General features: G+C 52.9%; 1 protein-coding gene across 1 annotated transcript; it reads right to left on the reverse strand.

Moving 5' to 3' along the window:
* Positions 1-4,242: 4,242 nt before the first annotated feature.
* Positions 4,243-5,601, reverse strand: LOC124662282. The gene has a single exon (XM_047200141.1). It carries the CDS (start codon positions 5,599-5,601, stop codon positions 4,243-4,245), a length of 1,359 nt encoding a protein of 452 aa, XP_047056097.1.
* Positions 5,602-13,356: the final 7,755 nt, after the last annotated feature.

Below are 13,356 nucleotides of genomic sequence, written 5' to 3' on the forward strand. Positions count from 1 at the left end.
GGTGTCGCAACGTGGAACCTGCACACAACACAACCAAAATACTTTGACCCAACTTACAGTGAGGTTGTCAATCTCATCGGTTTTGGTGAAAACAAAGGATTAGACGTACGTGGAAAGAGATGATTGTTTGTAGTGAAATAAAGAGAATAATGTTTTGTAGTAGATGGTTTTATCAGTGTAAAAGAAAGGACCGGGATCCACAGTTCGTTAGAGGTGTCTCTCCATAAAGATAAATAACATGCTGGGTAAACAAATTACAGCTGGGAAATTGACAGAATAAAGATCATACATGACAAGATGATTACTATGAGATTCATTTGGAAATTACAACAAGATTCATAGACCGTAATCTAACTGCATCTATGACTAATAATCCACCTTCATTTGGAAATTACAACAAGATTCATAGACCGTAATCTAACTGCATCTATGACTAATATCCTGTCTCGCCGGACATGCGCCTGCCAAGCAGCGGCGGCTGGAAGATGGCCATGAACGGAATTGGCATCCCGCCGCCGCCGAAGCCGGGCACAGAGCAATGGAAGGACGACATCGTGGCTCGGTGGGCTGAACTCAGCACCGAGGAGCGCGCGGATCCGACTCCGGGCGCCCAAGAACAACGACGAGTGGTGGGCCACGTACTTCAAGACCAAGTACGACGAGGAGATGCGCAACACCGACGGCCTCATCGGCGGGCCGAACAGCTGGAACAAGGACGGGCGCGCCCGGTTCTGGTGGGCAGCCGGACCCTCGAGGGTGTGATGCACCACATCTTGGCGGGCGACTACCCCCGCCTGCGATACCCTCACTTCCAGCCACCGAAGAAGGGTGGCAGCGACCGCGGCGGCTTCGTTATCCGGAAGGCGCCGCTGGAGTACGCCATGGTCACCGGCGACTTTAGGTGCCCCAGCGACCTGAAGGATTTCTCGGGCCAACGTGTGGCCATCCGCGCCTCCCTGAAGCCGCCAATGCCATCGCCGGTGGAGGCTGGCCGGTCCTGGTGGGTGAAGGAGGAGCAGGCCTACCGTGCACGCCGTGGCGGCGACGGCCTAGGCTGTAGTCGCCGCGACCATCTGTCCCCGCCGCGTGCGCCATCACAGCCTCTGCGGATGCAACCACCACCGCCGCCTCGTAGGTTTGAGCCACGCCCGATGAGCGACGAGGACGGCTCCTCCTCTCACGGCGACTACAAGTACATGTATGACTAGTATTTTATTTATGTAATGGAATAAAAATAATTTTATTTAAAATGTGCATCCTTTGTATGCGGGTCACGGGGGCCGACCGGCCCCCATTTTTTATTTAGCGCCGGAGCCCCCTATATGGGCTAAAAATAGGCACCGCCGGAGCCTATATGGGGGGACGAGTGGAAATGCTCTTGAGTCCAATCGTCGATTGCTGGCTGAGCTAATCACAAGCCAACGTGTATGACATGAAGGACAGGAGAGTTAGCGAGGTTTTGGAGGTGGAACCGTACAGGGATGGCACAGTGCTTGCGACGTGGCTCTTCCGGGAGGACGCTGATATCGAGGAGTGATGGCATATGATTTCCATGGGGTCAATAATTTTGTGTCTTTGAATTACGTATACAAGAACTATATCGTACCGTTGGCATATTGATCAAGCTCTCTTAGCATGTTCGATTTTGATCCGTCATCGGGTAAAGCGGCCATATGTCTTGTCCATGTGTCCAGGTTACTAATGTTAATTTATTTCAGCTCACGGACAACCAACCAGAAAGAAAGAATGGTACTTAAGTGCTTAGCTAACCTAGAAAACATACCCATTTTGCAAAATTTAATTGAACATATTGTTCGTGACAAGAAATGTTCACATAAGAAACAAGCAAACGGTCTGTCTTCATCAGCACTTACATAACACTCTCAACTCTAGCTCTTGCCTGGTTCTGATAAATTGGTCCCTCCATTACTTATTGTTGCACTTATTAACCATGTCGCTGAGAAAATACCAGCAAATTGCAGACCTCCCATTTGCAGGAAGATAAGGTGTAGACCTTCGAGTCACCATGTCAAAGATCATGCCCTCATCCACAACGCTCCCACCGATGTGCATATTGCAATCATGGGCAGTGAATCAAAGATATGTATGCACTGATGCTCGTATCTATACAATATTTGTGGCCTCGCCATGGCATGTAACTCGTTGGATTCTGTCATGAAATTTTTCCTCAATGGGGATTTTACTATTTATTGGTCTTAGTTCGCTCACCTTTTATCAGTGACGTGTTTTATCATCTTATATTGGTAGAACGTCATATGGTTATGTAGTCTCAAAACAAAATTGAAATTTCCCAAAATAGTGTCAAGTGAAAGAAAAACCGAGAGAGAAGCATGTGTTGCTAAGGTTCTTGATTTTTCAGCAAAGTGAGAGCAACTAATATATAATATATTGCAAGGTAGAAGACCAAGTTAAATTTTCTTTTTGAGAAAAAGCACAGTAAAAGTGGTACAAGGCCAGACTTTTTGTTGCGATGAATGTGATTCCGCCAGCAATTTGATTGAATGCCCGCGCATGCACATCCCTAGCATTGCCATGCCATGTCACCAATCCATGGCACATTCCATCTCAGCCATTCATCCTTGGTAAATGATTTAATGGAACATTCCATCTCATCCATTCATCCTTGCTAGCTGCTAGCTCCCAACAAGCACTCTCTTCTCTCCTTCAACCACCCCTTATCATTTTGCCTATAATACAACCGGGAAGGAGCTACCGCCTTAGACTTTGACGAGTGCGAGTGCGAGCAGAGAGCTCAAAGAGCTTTGTCCCTGGCTCTGGATCTGTTGACGTCCTCTAACAAGTCATCTGCCGCCTCCCGCCTCCCCTTAACGGCCGCTTCAACCTCAGTCTCGCCGCCGTCTGCTGCCACTGGCACACCGCCATGCGGCTATAGCTACTCAGTGCTCTGCCCAAGCTGTGTCTAGCGGTCCCACACGGGATCTTCCTCACCTTCCAGCCCAAGTACCCCGGCTTGAAGTTGAGGATCCATATTAACAATCCCAACTGTCGCTCCTACCGTGGTGCGACCGACAGCCAGCTTCTCCTTGCGACCAACACTTGGAGCGTGTACTGCTTGGTGAACCCTTTCACCGGGACGGAGAGGCTGCTCCCTACCCCGTCCATCCACCAGGGGATCATCGACGAGGAAGGCTACTTGCGCGAGGAGATGCCCTTGCGGAAACTGGTGGTCTGCCCTCACAGCGGGCTCGTTGCTGCCATCCTCGGCCATGAGTATTCCGCCAAGGTTGCGCTCTTTGCGCCAGAGTCGGCGGCATGGTCGTGGTCGGTCGGCACGTGCGACCCATGGCGCTCGTACACTGACATGGTCTTCTTCGATGGGAAGCTCTACGCGCTTACCCACGACGAGGACCTCCTCGCACTGGAGGTCAGCTACGACGAGGTCGGTCAACCCAGGATCTCAAGCGTTGAGCGTGTCATTGAAGGTGATGACGGCGTCTTAAAGGGGTACACCTGGACGCGCTACCTTGTCGTGAGACCATGCGGTGGCGGTTTGCTCATGGTGCGCGGGATACCGCTGGAATACTTCGCGACCACATCGAGTTTTCAGTGTTCGATGCAGACCTCCTGTCGACACGATGGGTCGAGGTAGACACCCTAGGCGGTGACGAGGCGCTCTTCGTCAGCAAACTGTCCTCTAGGGTGGTGCGTGCAAGCAGGCACGGATTAGGCGGCGATCAGATCTTCTTCCTTGACGATTCCGCTAGAATGCAACGCCCCAGGGTACTTTCAGGTTCTGCAGCCGATGCATTCGCCAACGTGTATGACATGAAGGACAGGAGAGTTAGCGAGGTTCTGGAGGTGGAACCGTACAGGGATGGCACAGTGCTTGCGACATGGCTCTTCCGGGAGGACGCTGATGTCGAGGAGTGATGGCATATGATTGCCATGGGGTCAATAATTTTGTGTCTTTGAATTACGTACCGTTATTGATCAATCTCTCTTAGCATGTTCGATTTTGATCCGCCTGGGCAAAGCGGCCATATGTCTTGTCTATGTGTCCAGGTTACTAATGTTAATCTATTTCAGCTCACGGACAACCAACCAGAAAGAAAGAATGGTAATTAAGTGCTTAGCCAACCTAGAAAACATACTCATATTGCAAAAGTAAATTGGACATATTGTAGGTGACAGACAAATGTTCACACGGAAGAAACAAGCAAACGATCTGTCTTGATCAACAATTACATAATGCTCTTAACTCTAGCTCTTGTCTGGTTCTGATAAATTGTTGCCTCCATTACTATTGTTGCACTTATTAACCATATCGCTGAGAAAATACCAGCAAATTGCAGACCTCCCAACTGCAGGAAGACAAGGTGTAGACCTTCGAGTCTCCATGTCAAAGACCATGCCCTCATCCCCATCGCTCCCGCCGAGCCAGTAGACGCAGTCACCGTTGAGCCCCAGAATACCTTCAGCATACATGGATGCCGTATTATTCCTCCCGACAAACACCGAGTAGCCACCCAAGTCGGTCACAACGTCCCAGCATGGTTGGCGCCGCGGATAATACCTCAGAACGAATATTTCATTCTCCTCTACACGGCGAGAACGGCCTCCTGGCAGCTGCAAAGTGACCGCGCAACTCGCATTCCTCCAGATCTGGTACAGGTTACCCTCGCAGAACACCATGCTCTTGGCACCGGTGAAAATAGCGACCTTGTCGTATGGCGGGGAAAAGCTGGTGGCGGGATCGAAGGGAAGGTTGTCCTCGGCCAACAAGGGCTCGACGGTGGCGGGTGCATTTAGGTGCGGCTCGGCTGGCTCGACAATGGAAGGAGCGGGAACTCGACGTTGTTGTTGGATCCGCAAACTCATCTGTGCAGCGGGATACGACGGGACACGTGTAGGCTGTCTTATGAAAAGCGGGGTAGCTGGATTTGGATCGTCGGTTGCAGCAACGATGGGTTTTCGGCGGCGGCGCTCCGGTAGGCGGAGCACGTGGACGTCTCCGTAGCGAGTGACGCAGTAGACCGTACCATCTTCGTGGTGGAGGAGGTCGGCGAGCTGGTCTCCGCTGGCAAGGCGGACGGGGTCGAGGACAGCCCATCTTCTGGCCCCGGCGGTGACGTAGACGAGCCTGTTCATGCAGATGGCGGCCGCGACGAAATCGTCCGCGGCAGGGCGGGGCGCGAAGACGATCTTGGAGACGCAGCCGGTCCCGTAGAGCAGCGGCGGCAGGAGGATCTCGGCGGCGGTGATCGGGTTGAAGAGGCTGAACACGCCCGGGCGGCCGGCGAGGGCGAGGGCGAGCCATCCGTTGCTGGAGCCCACGCAGCTTCTCCCCGGGCGGATGAGGTTGAGGTGGAAGGAGCGGCGCGCGGGGAGCGAGGCGGCGGAGGGATGGTAGTTTGTGCAGTGCAGGAAGACCGAGAGGCTGCACCGCTTGGCGAGGTCCGGGCCGACGAGGAGGAGCGACGGGGACGGCGGCGCGAGCGCGCGTCGCCATCCCGTGCAGGCCCCCCGCGCGCTGGCGTACCACTGGAGGCTGTGGAGCCTGTCGCCGATGCGGCAGAGGAGGTCCGGCGGCAGGTCGGCCCAGCGCCGGAACTGCGGCATGGCGGCGGCGGCTGGATTCTGTGTGCAAATGGTGGCTACGCCATCTGCCGGATCTTGTGCATCGTATAACGACGATGCGGGTCTTCAGGGAACAAGAACGTGGTCAGGCTCCGATGCCCATCATGCTTTCGATAAATGGAAAGAAATTAGGACCGATATGATCAGGTCACCAGGATCGACGATAAATGCATGATATATTCCAGCTATCATATCTTTTTTTTACTGATTTTCATGATTTTCTGACGAGAGTAGTAGTGAGAATAATTCTTGTATTACCTTTTTTAGATTTTTTTTGAAACATTCCTTGTTTAGAATTTATTTTATGTTGGAATGTATAAATGTGTAAAGCACTTTCGCTCTTCTCAGATATGTTGCTACATTCGAAATATGCGCAAGACTCCAAGCTGAAAATTTCTCATATTTTCTTTACCAATATGTTGCCTAAAATAAAATAAAATTTTCGAGTATTTAAAACAAGTCGAATTCGATGATATAAACTTATGTTGGCTGGTGTTGATAGTCTAGTCCTATTTTTTCTATGGAAGCATACAAATTACTGATAGTATGAAAAGTGAAATCTCCTGGCATATCTAGTGATACCATTTTATTTTCACCAAAGTAAAGTCATCGATATGCACATTGGTTGAAACATGCGGGCCATAGCAGATTCTAATGTCCCTAGTCCATGTTTTTAAAGAAGAAAAAATCTTTAGATTTTGCACCACTATCTAGTAAAACCTTCATTATTATAGCCGATATGTGGAGACAGTTCTGCTATAAAAAAAAGTCCAGCCGGTGCCTCTGAGTCGTTTTGTTTTTCAGAAAATAATACTAGGTTAAGATAAACAAAAGACTCAAGTATTATTAATACCGAAGTCGGTTTTTCTAGAAATGGACTCCAATTGTACCGGTGTCCCCTTTCTCTTTCAAAACGAACTCCGATAATTTTACAATTGGAGGCAGCCATTTTATAAAATAGCCTCCACTACTTATGGGGTTCCACGTTTTAGCAATATTCTGGAGGTTTTAAATAAAAAATCAACTTATTTCTTAACTACATGCCATATAATTCAATTTAAAACTGTTGCAAGTGAAAGTAAAGTTCGGCTCCAAAGCATGGCACCCGTGGCATCTTACATACACGTGCGATCCTGCCGCTGAAGTCTGAAACGTGTGCAGGCACACGATCAGGCTAGAACCTACCTGTCCTAAAATGTGCAAAGACTAAACACCTATAGCGGCGACGGACTCTATCACGCATTACATGGAAACTGAATAAAAAGCGGGTCAACAAGGTTAACTAGTAACATCCACAATTTCACCATTTGAACATGTACAAGATGTGTGGATTGAAGAAAGTGGTCCCATTTGGACTCCAAGCACTACTATTTTATCGTCATGCACGCAAACTTTGTGTAACGAGGGGGTGGGGGTGGGGGTGGGGGCAGGGTTAATGCCCCCTCCAGCACAATCCCTTCTTTCAAAGAACAATTGTCACACCCGATCAGGTGTAAAGTGAAACTTTATTAATATTGCACTTGCTGTGACTTTACTCCCGAACTATCAATTATGAGATTGTTCTTATACTATAAACTTTGCAAACCCCATTTAAAAGTAAATCATGCATTAATTTAGAAAGTAATGCCTTGTGTAGTACCTTCTAAAATGGTAAATAAATTAGAAACTGCTATAAAGTGACCATGAACGTGTACCTAAATTGTTTTTTCTTAGCCGAAAACTGTAAAAAAAAAACTAGTGGCGCCCAAGTGTGTGAATTCCTTGATGCACTTTAGAAAATTGGCCAGGAGGTACTTGAAGGCCAGCTACCGCCTCCGCCGCATCCACTATGCAGAACCTGGAGTAGAAGAACTGGAGAATATATCCCTTATTTTTTTGTAACATCTTGTTCAAGACGAGATTGAGCTCGACTATGTGCTAGTGGGCTCGCTCGCACCCCCTTAATGAATAGTTATTTGGTAAGCATCAAACTCAAGAACAATTCAGCAAATCCTACATTTTGGAAAGAGGGTGGGGGCAAAAGGCCCCCTCCACCCCTTAGCATCTACACTCTCTTCTTTTTTTTGGGTACAATTGTTCCGTCGCACGAGGTGTACAGTAAAAGCTAAGTAATATTGCAGTCATTACGACTTTAATTACTTCCAAAATTATGAAATCGTTCTACTCGAAATAGGCTTTTGCCCCGCTATATTAATATACACGCCACCGATACAACATAGGATCCATTGCGGGGGCAAACAGCACAAAGTAAGCCCAAAAGAAAACATAAAAGAAAATTATGAAATCGTTCTTATACTGTAAATTTTACAAACACAATTTTGAATACTCGGTCGACATCCTTCGTATGGTACGGCAAGGTTACATTTCGTGGCCGTGCGATCGGACGACCCAACGCGAGCAGTGTTTTTCACTTTCTTGGCTACAACGCGCAAAATCATATCCAGGATTCCACGTGCGCATGGAGGACCGTTTCCCCATTTTGGTCGATTCTCTCGATCATAGCTTTTCTCTTTCACAAATACTCCTTACACTCCATATTATGTGTTGTTGATCAGCCGAAAAACCCCAATTTGTCTATGAAATTGCCCTGATGTGTGTTTTGATCACAAATTTGCAAATCGTGAATTCGAGGTCACGAACTTGCCCGGCGTAAGTATTTTGGTCACTCAGTCACGGCGACCGTTAATTTGCTGCCGTGGCCAATTGGTTTTTTTTGTAAATTTCCTCCTAAATTTTTTGTTTTCTTCAACTTTCTAGTCATCGGTTGGACTTTTTAGGGGGCATTTTGAAAAAAAAAATAGTTGGCCAATGTCAGCAAACTAATATTGGCCTTGACGGAATGACTAAAACGCCCGCGACCCACAATTTACGATTTACAAGTTTGTGACCAAAACGCACATCGGATAACTTCATAGACCAAATTGAAGCTTTTCTGAAAAGAACATTTTTCTGACAACTAATATGAAGCGGTGTGAGAGCATATGACGCGCGCACAAAGATGTTTCTGATCGATCTCCTATATGAAACAACCATCGTCGACATAACAAAATGCCCCATGCATAGCTCGATCAGTCGGCAGCTACTTAGCCAATCGGCGCAAGTGTACATATCGTGCACCGAACGTACGATCGATCAATAATGCTCGCTCGCCTCTCAAACTATTTCCAGGAAGAAGACGACTAGCATGGAGCAGCAGAAACAGCGCAACGTATTGTCATGTGATTCCAAGATCAAAACAATCCATGTACATGCTGCACTAACTCCTTTCCCGCCACACGTGACGCTACGCGCCAGCGTACGTCCCCGGTCTAGAGCCAGACACGGGAGCTTTGTCCTAACCGGAAACCGGCCGTCGACGGTGACCATGCGCCGGCCACACATGCATGCATGTACGTAGGCGCGCGCTGGCACATACACGTCTCTGTACAGTGTACATGCAGCTCCTAGCTAGCGGGGCCGACCGCCGCCATTGGCGTCCGTGCAGCTTTGATACGAACAACGTGGTGGATGCATCCGTGTGTCATCGGAGCTCCTCGTCGGCGAAGCCGCAGGAGGCGCCGCCGGGCGCCCACCGCGCGGGCAGCACCGCACCGGCGGAGCCCATCCACTTGCCGCCGGACCCGGCGGTGACCACGACCCGGAGCCGGAGCGGGCCGTCCGGCGCGCGCGACGTGCTCCACACCCCCGGCGACCCCTCGCGCCGCGTCATGTACCGCCACATCGACGGCGCGGCGTCGTCGTTGACAGCCGGCTGGGCGACCTCGACGGCGGCGATTTCGGTCTGGCCGCGCCCTGGTAGAGGAAGCGGAGGGCGAGGCGCCCGCGGCTCCTGACGCTCGCTGTTATGTTTCCAATCTTGTCAGTCAAGTTTCAGTTAGTAGTTTCAGTTAGCTGAATAAGGGTCGGTTCAGTGTGTCTGTACGCTGGCGATCCAGTAGTCTTTCCCTTCGGTTCATGCAGTAGCTGTAGGCAGCTCGATCACAACGTGGGATGGCACGTCGTGCATGATCGCATGCTGCGCGTAGTGGAGAATGAGGTCGAGCGGCTGTGGGATGGCGCAGTCAGTAGGACTCGGTCCACTCTCCAGGTTTTTAGCGAGGTTAGTTTGTAACCGATCGCATCTGGAATAAAAGGAAGAACGAGAAAAGCCGAGAAAGTTAGACGGCACAAAATTGAGTCTTCATCTCTCTAGCTGATCAGGTTTTAGCCCCAAAACTAACATCTGGTATCAGAGCGAGAACGAGAGGAGGGACCATGTCGGGGACGGGCGGATCAAGGACGCCGGGCGGCACGCCGCGCACGGCGGAGCGCACGGGAGATCGCTCCGTCACGCCAGCGCGGACTAGGCCACGAAGCCGCGGCAGGAGCATCCGCCGTCGCGACAACGAGATCGTCGTCCACGAGCGCACGGTGCAGGAGAGGGTGTACACCGGCGGCAACGTCACCTGGCCGACCCTCACGGCCACGAACTACGTCGAGTGGGCCCTCGTGATGCAGATCAACATGGAGGCCAACTTCATCTGGGAAGCGGTGGAGGGAAATCCCTCCAGCCACGCCAACGACAAGGCCGCCCTCGCCGCGCTTCTCAAGGCCGTTCCTCCAGAGATGGTGGGCGCCCTTGCAACGAAGGGCACGGCGAAGAGCGCCTGGGAGGCGATCAAGACCATGCGCCTTGGAACGGATCGGGTCCGGCAGGCCACGCTGCAGCGCCTGTGGAAGGACTTCGAGCAGATCACCTTCCACGCCAACGAAACCCTCGACGCCTTCGGCATGCGGATCACGAGCCTCGTCAACAACCTACGCTCCCTCGGCGACACCGTGGAGGAGGTGAGGATCGTGCGCAAGATCCTGCGCGTCGTCCCCAGGGATTACTCACAGATGGCCTGTTCGATCGAAACGTTACTCGATCTGAACGCCCTCTCTGTTGAGGAACTCATTGGGTGACTGCGTTCCTCGGAGGGACGTGGGAGCGACACGCCGGCGCAAGGTGCAAACGGCACCCTGCTTCTCACGGAGGAGGAGTGGGAGGCCCGGCGAAGGCAGAAGGAGCAAGGTCAAGGCTCGGGCGGCGGCGGCCATGGCCGCAAGAAGGGGAAGCCCAAGCCAAAGAACGGCAACGATCGCACCGGCGAGCGAGACATGTCTAAGGTAAAGTGCTATAATTGTAACAATCTTGGACACTTCTCGAAGCAGTGCACGGAGCCAAGACGTGAGCGCAAGCAACAGGCAAACCTGGCCCAGGGTCAAGAGGAGGAGCAATCGCTTCTCCCCGACGAGCCTCGCGCGCGCGACGGTGACCACGGAGTGCACAAGCCCGGAGCAGCATGTGCTCCTGAACGAAGAGCGCTCCAAGGCAAAGGCGGGGAACACGGACGGCGCCTGCGACACCGCATGGTTCCTGGACACTGGCGCCAGTAACCACATGTGCGGCCGGCGCGAGTTCTTCACCAAGCTGGACACCGGCGTGCGCGGATCTGTCAAGCTCGGCGACGACACGTCCGTGGAGATCGAGGGACGCGGCTCCATATTGTTCCAGTGCCGGAACGGTGAACACCTTGCTTTGGAGCAGGTCTACCTCATCCCTCGCCTCCGCAGCAACATCGTCAGCCTCGGTCAACTGGACGAGGTCGGCTTCGACACCCATATCCGCCATGGGCTACTGCGCCTACGTGACGCCGACGGACGGCTCGTTGCTCGCGTGCAACGCAATCGCGTGCGCCTGTACGTGCTCTACCTCGACCTGGCACAACCGGTGTGCCTCGCCGTGCACGGCTCGGAGGACGCCTGGAGGTGGCATGCGCGGTACGGCCACATGCACTTCCAGGCACTACGTCAACTCGCACGACGGGACATGGTGCACGGCCTCCCACTGCTGGAGGAGGCCGATCGTCTCTGTGACGCTTGCCTCGCCGGCAAGCACAAGCGAGCACCGTTCCCGCGGGAGGCGTACAATCGAGCAGCTGAGAAGCTCGGTTTGGTGCACGCTGATCTCTGTGGCCCGATTGACCCGCCAACGCCTGGAGGTAAACGGTACTTCTTCCTGCTTGTTGATGATCACAGCAGGCATATGTGGCTGCACCTGCTAGCAAGCAAGGACCAGGCCGGGGCAGCGATCAAGCGGTTTCAGGCTGAGGCAGAGCTGGAATCTGGGCAGAGGCTGAGGATGCTGCGCACGGATCGGGGAGGTGAATTCACCTCCAAGGAGCTTGGCGAGTACTTCGCCGGAAACGGAATCAAGCGGCAGCTGACGGCCGCGTACACGCCACAGCAAAACGGTGTGGTTGAACGGCGCAACCAAACCGTCGTGGGGATGGCTCGATCCCTACTCAAGGCGAAGGGGGTCCCAGGAGAATTCTGGGGTGAAGCGGTCACCACAGCTGTGTACCTCCTGAACCGCGGCGTCACGAAGAGCGTCGACGGCAAGACACCCTTCGAGGCCTGGCATGGACGAAGGCTGAGCGTCAAGCACCTACGCGTGTTTGGCTGTGTGGCACACGTGAAGAACACACGGCCCAACCTCAAGAAGCTGGAGGATAGGAGCACGCAAATGGTGCTCTTCGGCTACGAGCCTGGTAGCGCTGCGTATCGGGTGTACGACCCAGCCGCTCGACGCGTCCAGGTCTCCCGCGACGTCGTCTTCGACGAGGACTCGTCCTGGGACTGGTCCGGAGCGCTGCCAACGGATGGGCGGCGCGGCGAGCTGGAGAGCTTCGCCGTCGAGTACTTCTGTGACCAGGCCAGCACGAGCTGGAACGCGACGCGCCCAGAGCACGCTCTGGACACCGGCGTGAACGGCGGAGCGCGCTCTGAGCGCGCACCAGCAACGCCGGCAGCGCACGGACAAGCTTCCTCATCGTCAACGCCTGCGACGCCAAGAACGCCGCCACCTCCACAGGCGGAGATTGTCTCGCCACCAACGGATGCCTCACTGCCGTCTCCCGGTGAGGAGGCCCCACGACGCTACCGCACCCTCCAGAACCTGTTCGACACAACGGTCACCATCGAGCCTGAGTACAGCCTTATGTGCCTGCTCCTCCACGATGAACCAGCGAGTTTCGCTGAGGCGGAGAAGGTGCAGGGGTGGCGCGACGCCATGAACAAGGAGATGGAGAGCATTGAAGCGAACAAGACCTAGGAACTTGGCAAGTTACCCCCGGGCAAACGCGCCATCGGTCTCAAATGGGTCTACAAACTCAAGCGAGATTCGAATGGCGAAGTGGTGAAGCGCAAGGCACGGCTCGTCGCAAAGGGCTATGTGCAGCGGCAGGGGATAGACTTCGAGGAAGTCTTTGCTCCCGTCGCAAGAATGGAGACGGTGCGCATGCTAATTGCCCTCGCTGCTCACCGCGGATGGGCAATCCACCACATGGACGTCAAGACCGCATTCTTGAATGGAGACCTCCTTGAGGAGGTGTACGTCGAGCAGCCCCCCGGTTTCACCGTCGACGGCAAGGAACACATGGTTCTTCGCCTGAAGAAGGCTCTATACGGGCTACGCCAAGCCCTGAGGGCGTGGAACGCAAAGCTGGACGCCAGCCTGCGCACCCTCGGCTTCGAGCGCTGCAAGCAAGAGCACGCAGTCTACCGTCGCGGTGAAGGGGACTCACAGCTGCTCGTCGGGGTCTACGTCGACGACCTGATAATCACGGGCTCATCTAATGCAGGGATCACGAACTTCAAGCAAGAAATGACCAAGCTTTTCAAGATGAGCGATCTTGGCGCGCTCAGCTACTACCT

This window comes from Lolium rigidum, chromosome 1 (genome assembly GCF_022539505.1).
Source record: "Lolium rigidum isolate FL_2022 chromosome 1, APGP_CSIRO_Lrig_0.1, whole genome shotgun sequence".
In the NCBI taxonomy this organism is placed as follows: domain Eukaryota; kingdom Viridiplantae; phylum Streptophyta; class Magnoliopsida; order Poales; family Poaceae; genus Lolium; species Lolium rigidum.

Excerpts from the sequence above, each read along its gene's own strand:
- LOC124662282 (XM_047200141.1), bottom strand. The coding sequence starts at position 5,601 with ATGCCGCAGTTCCGGCGCTGGGCCGACCTGCCGCCGGACCTCCTCTGC.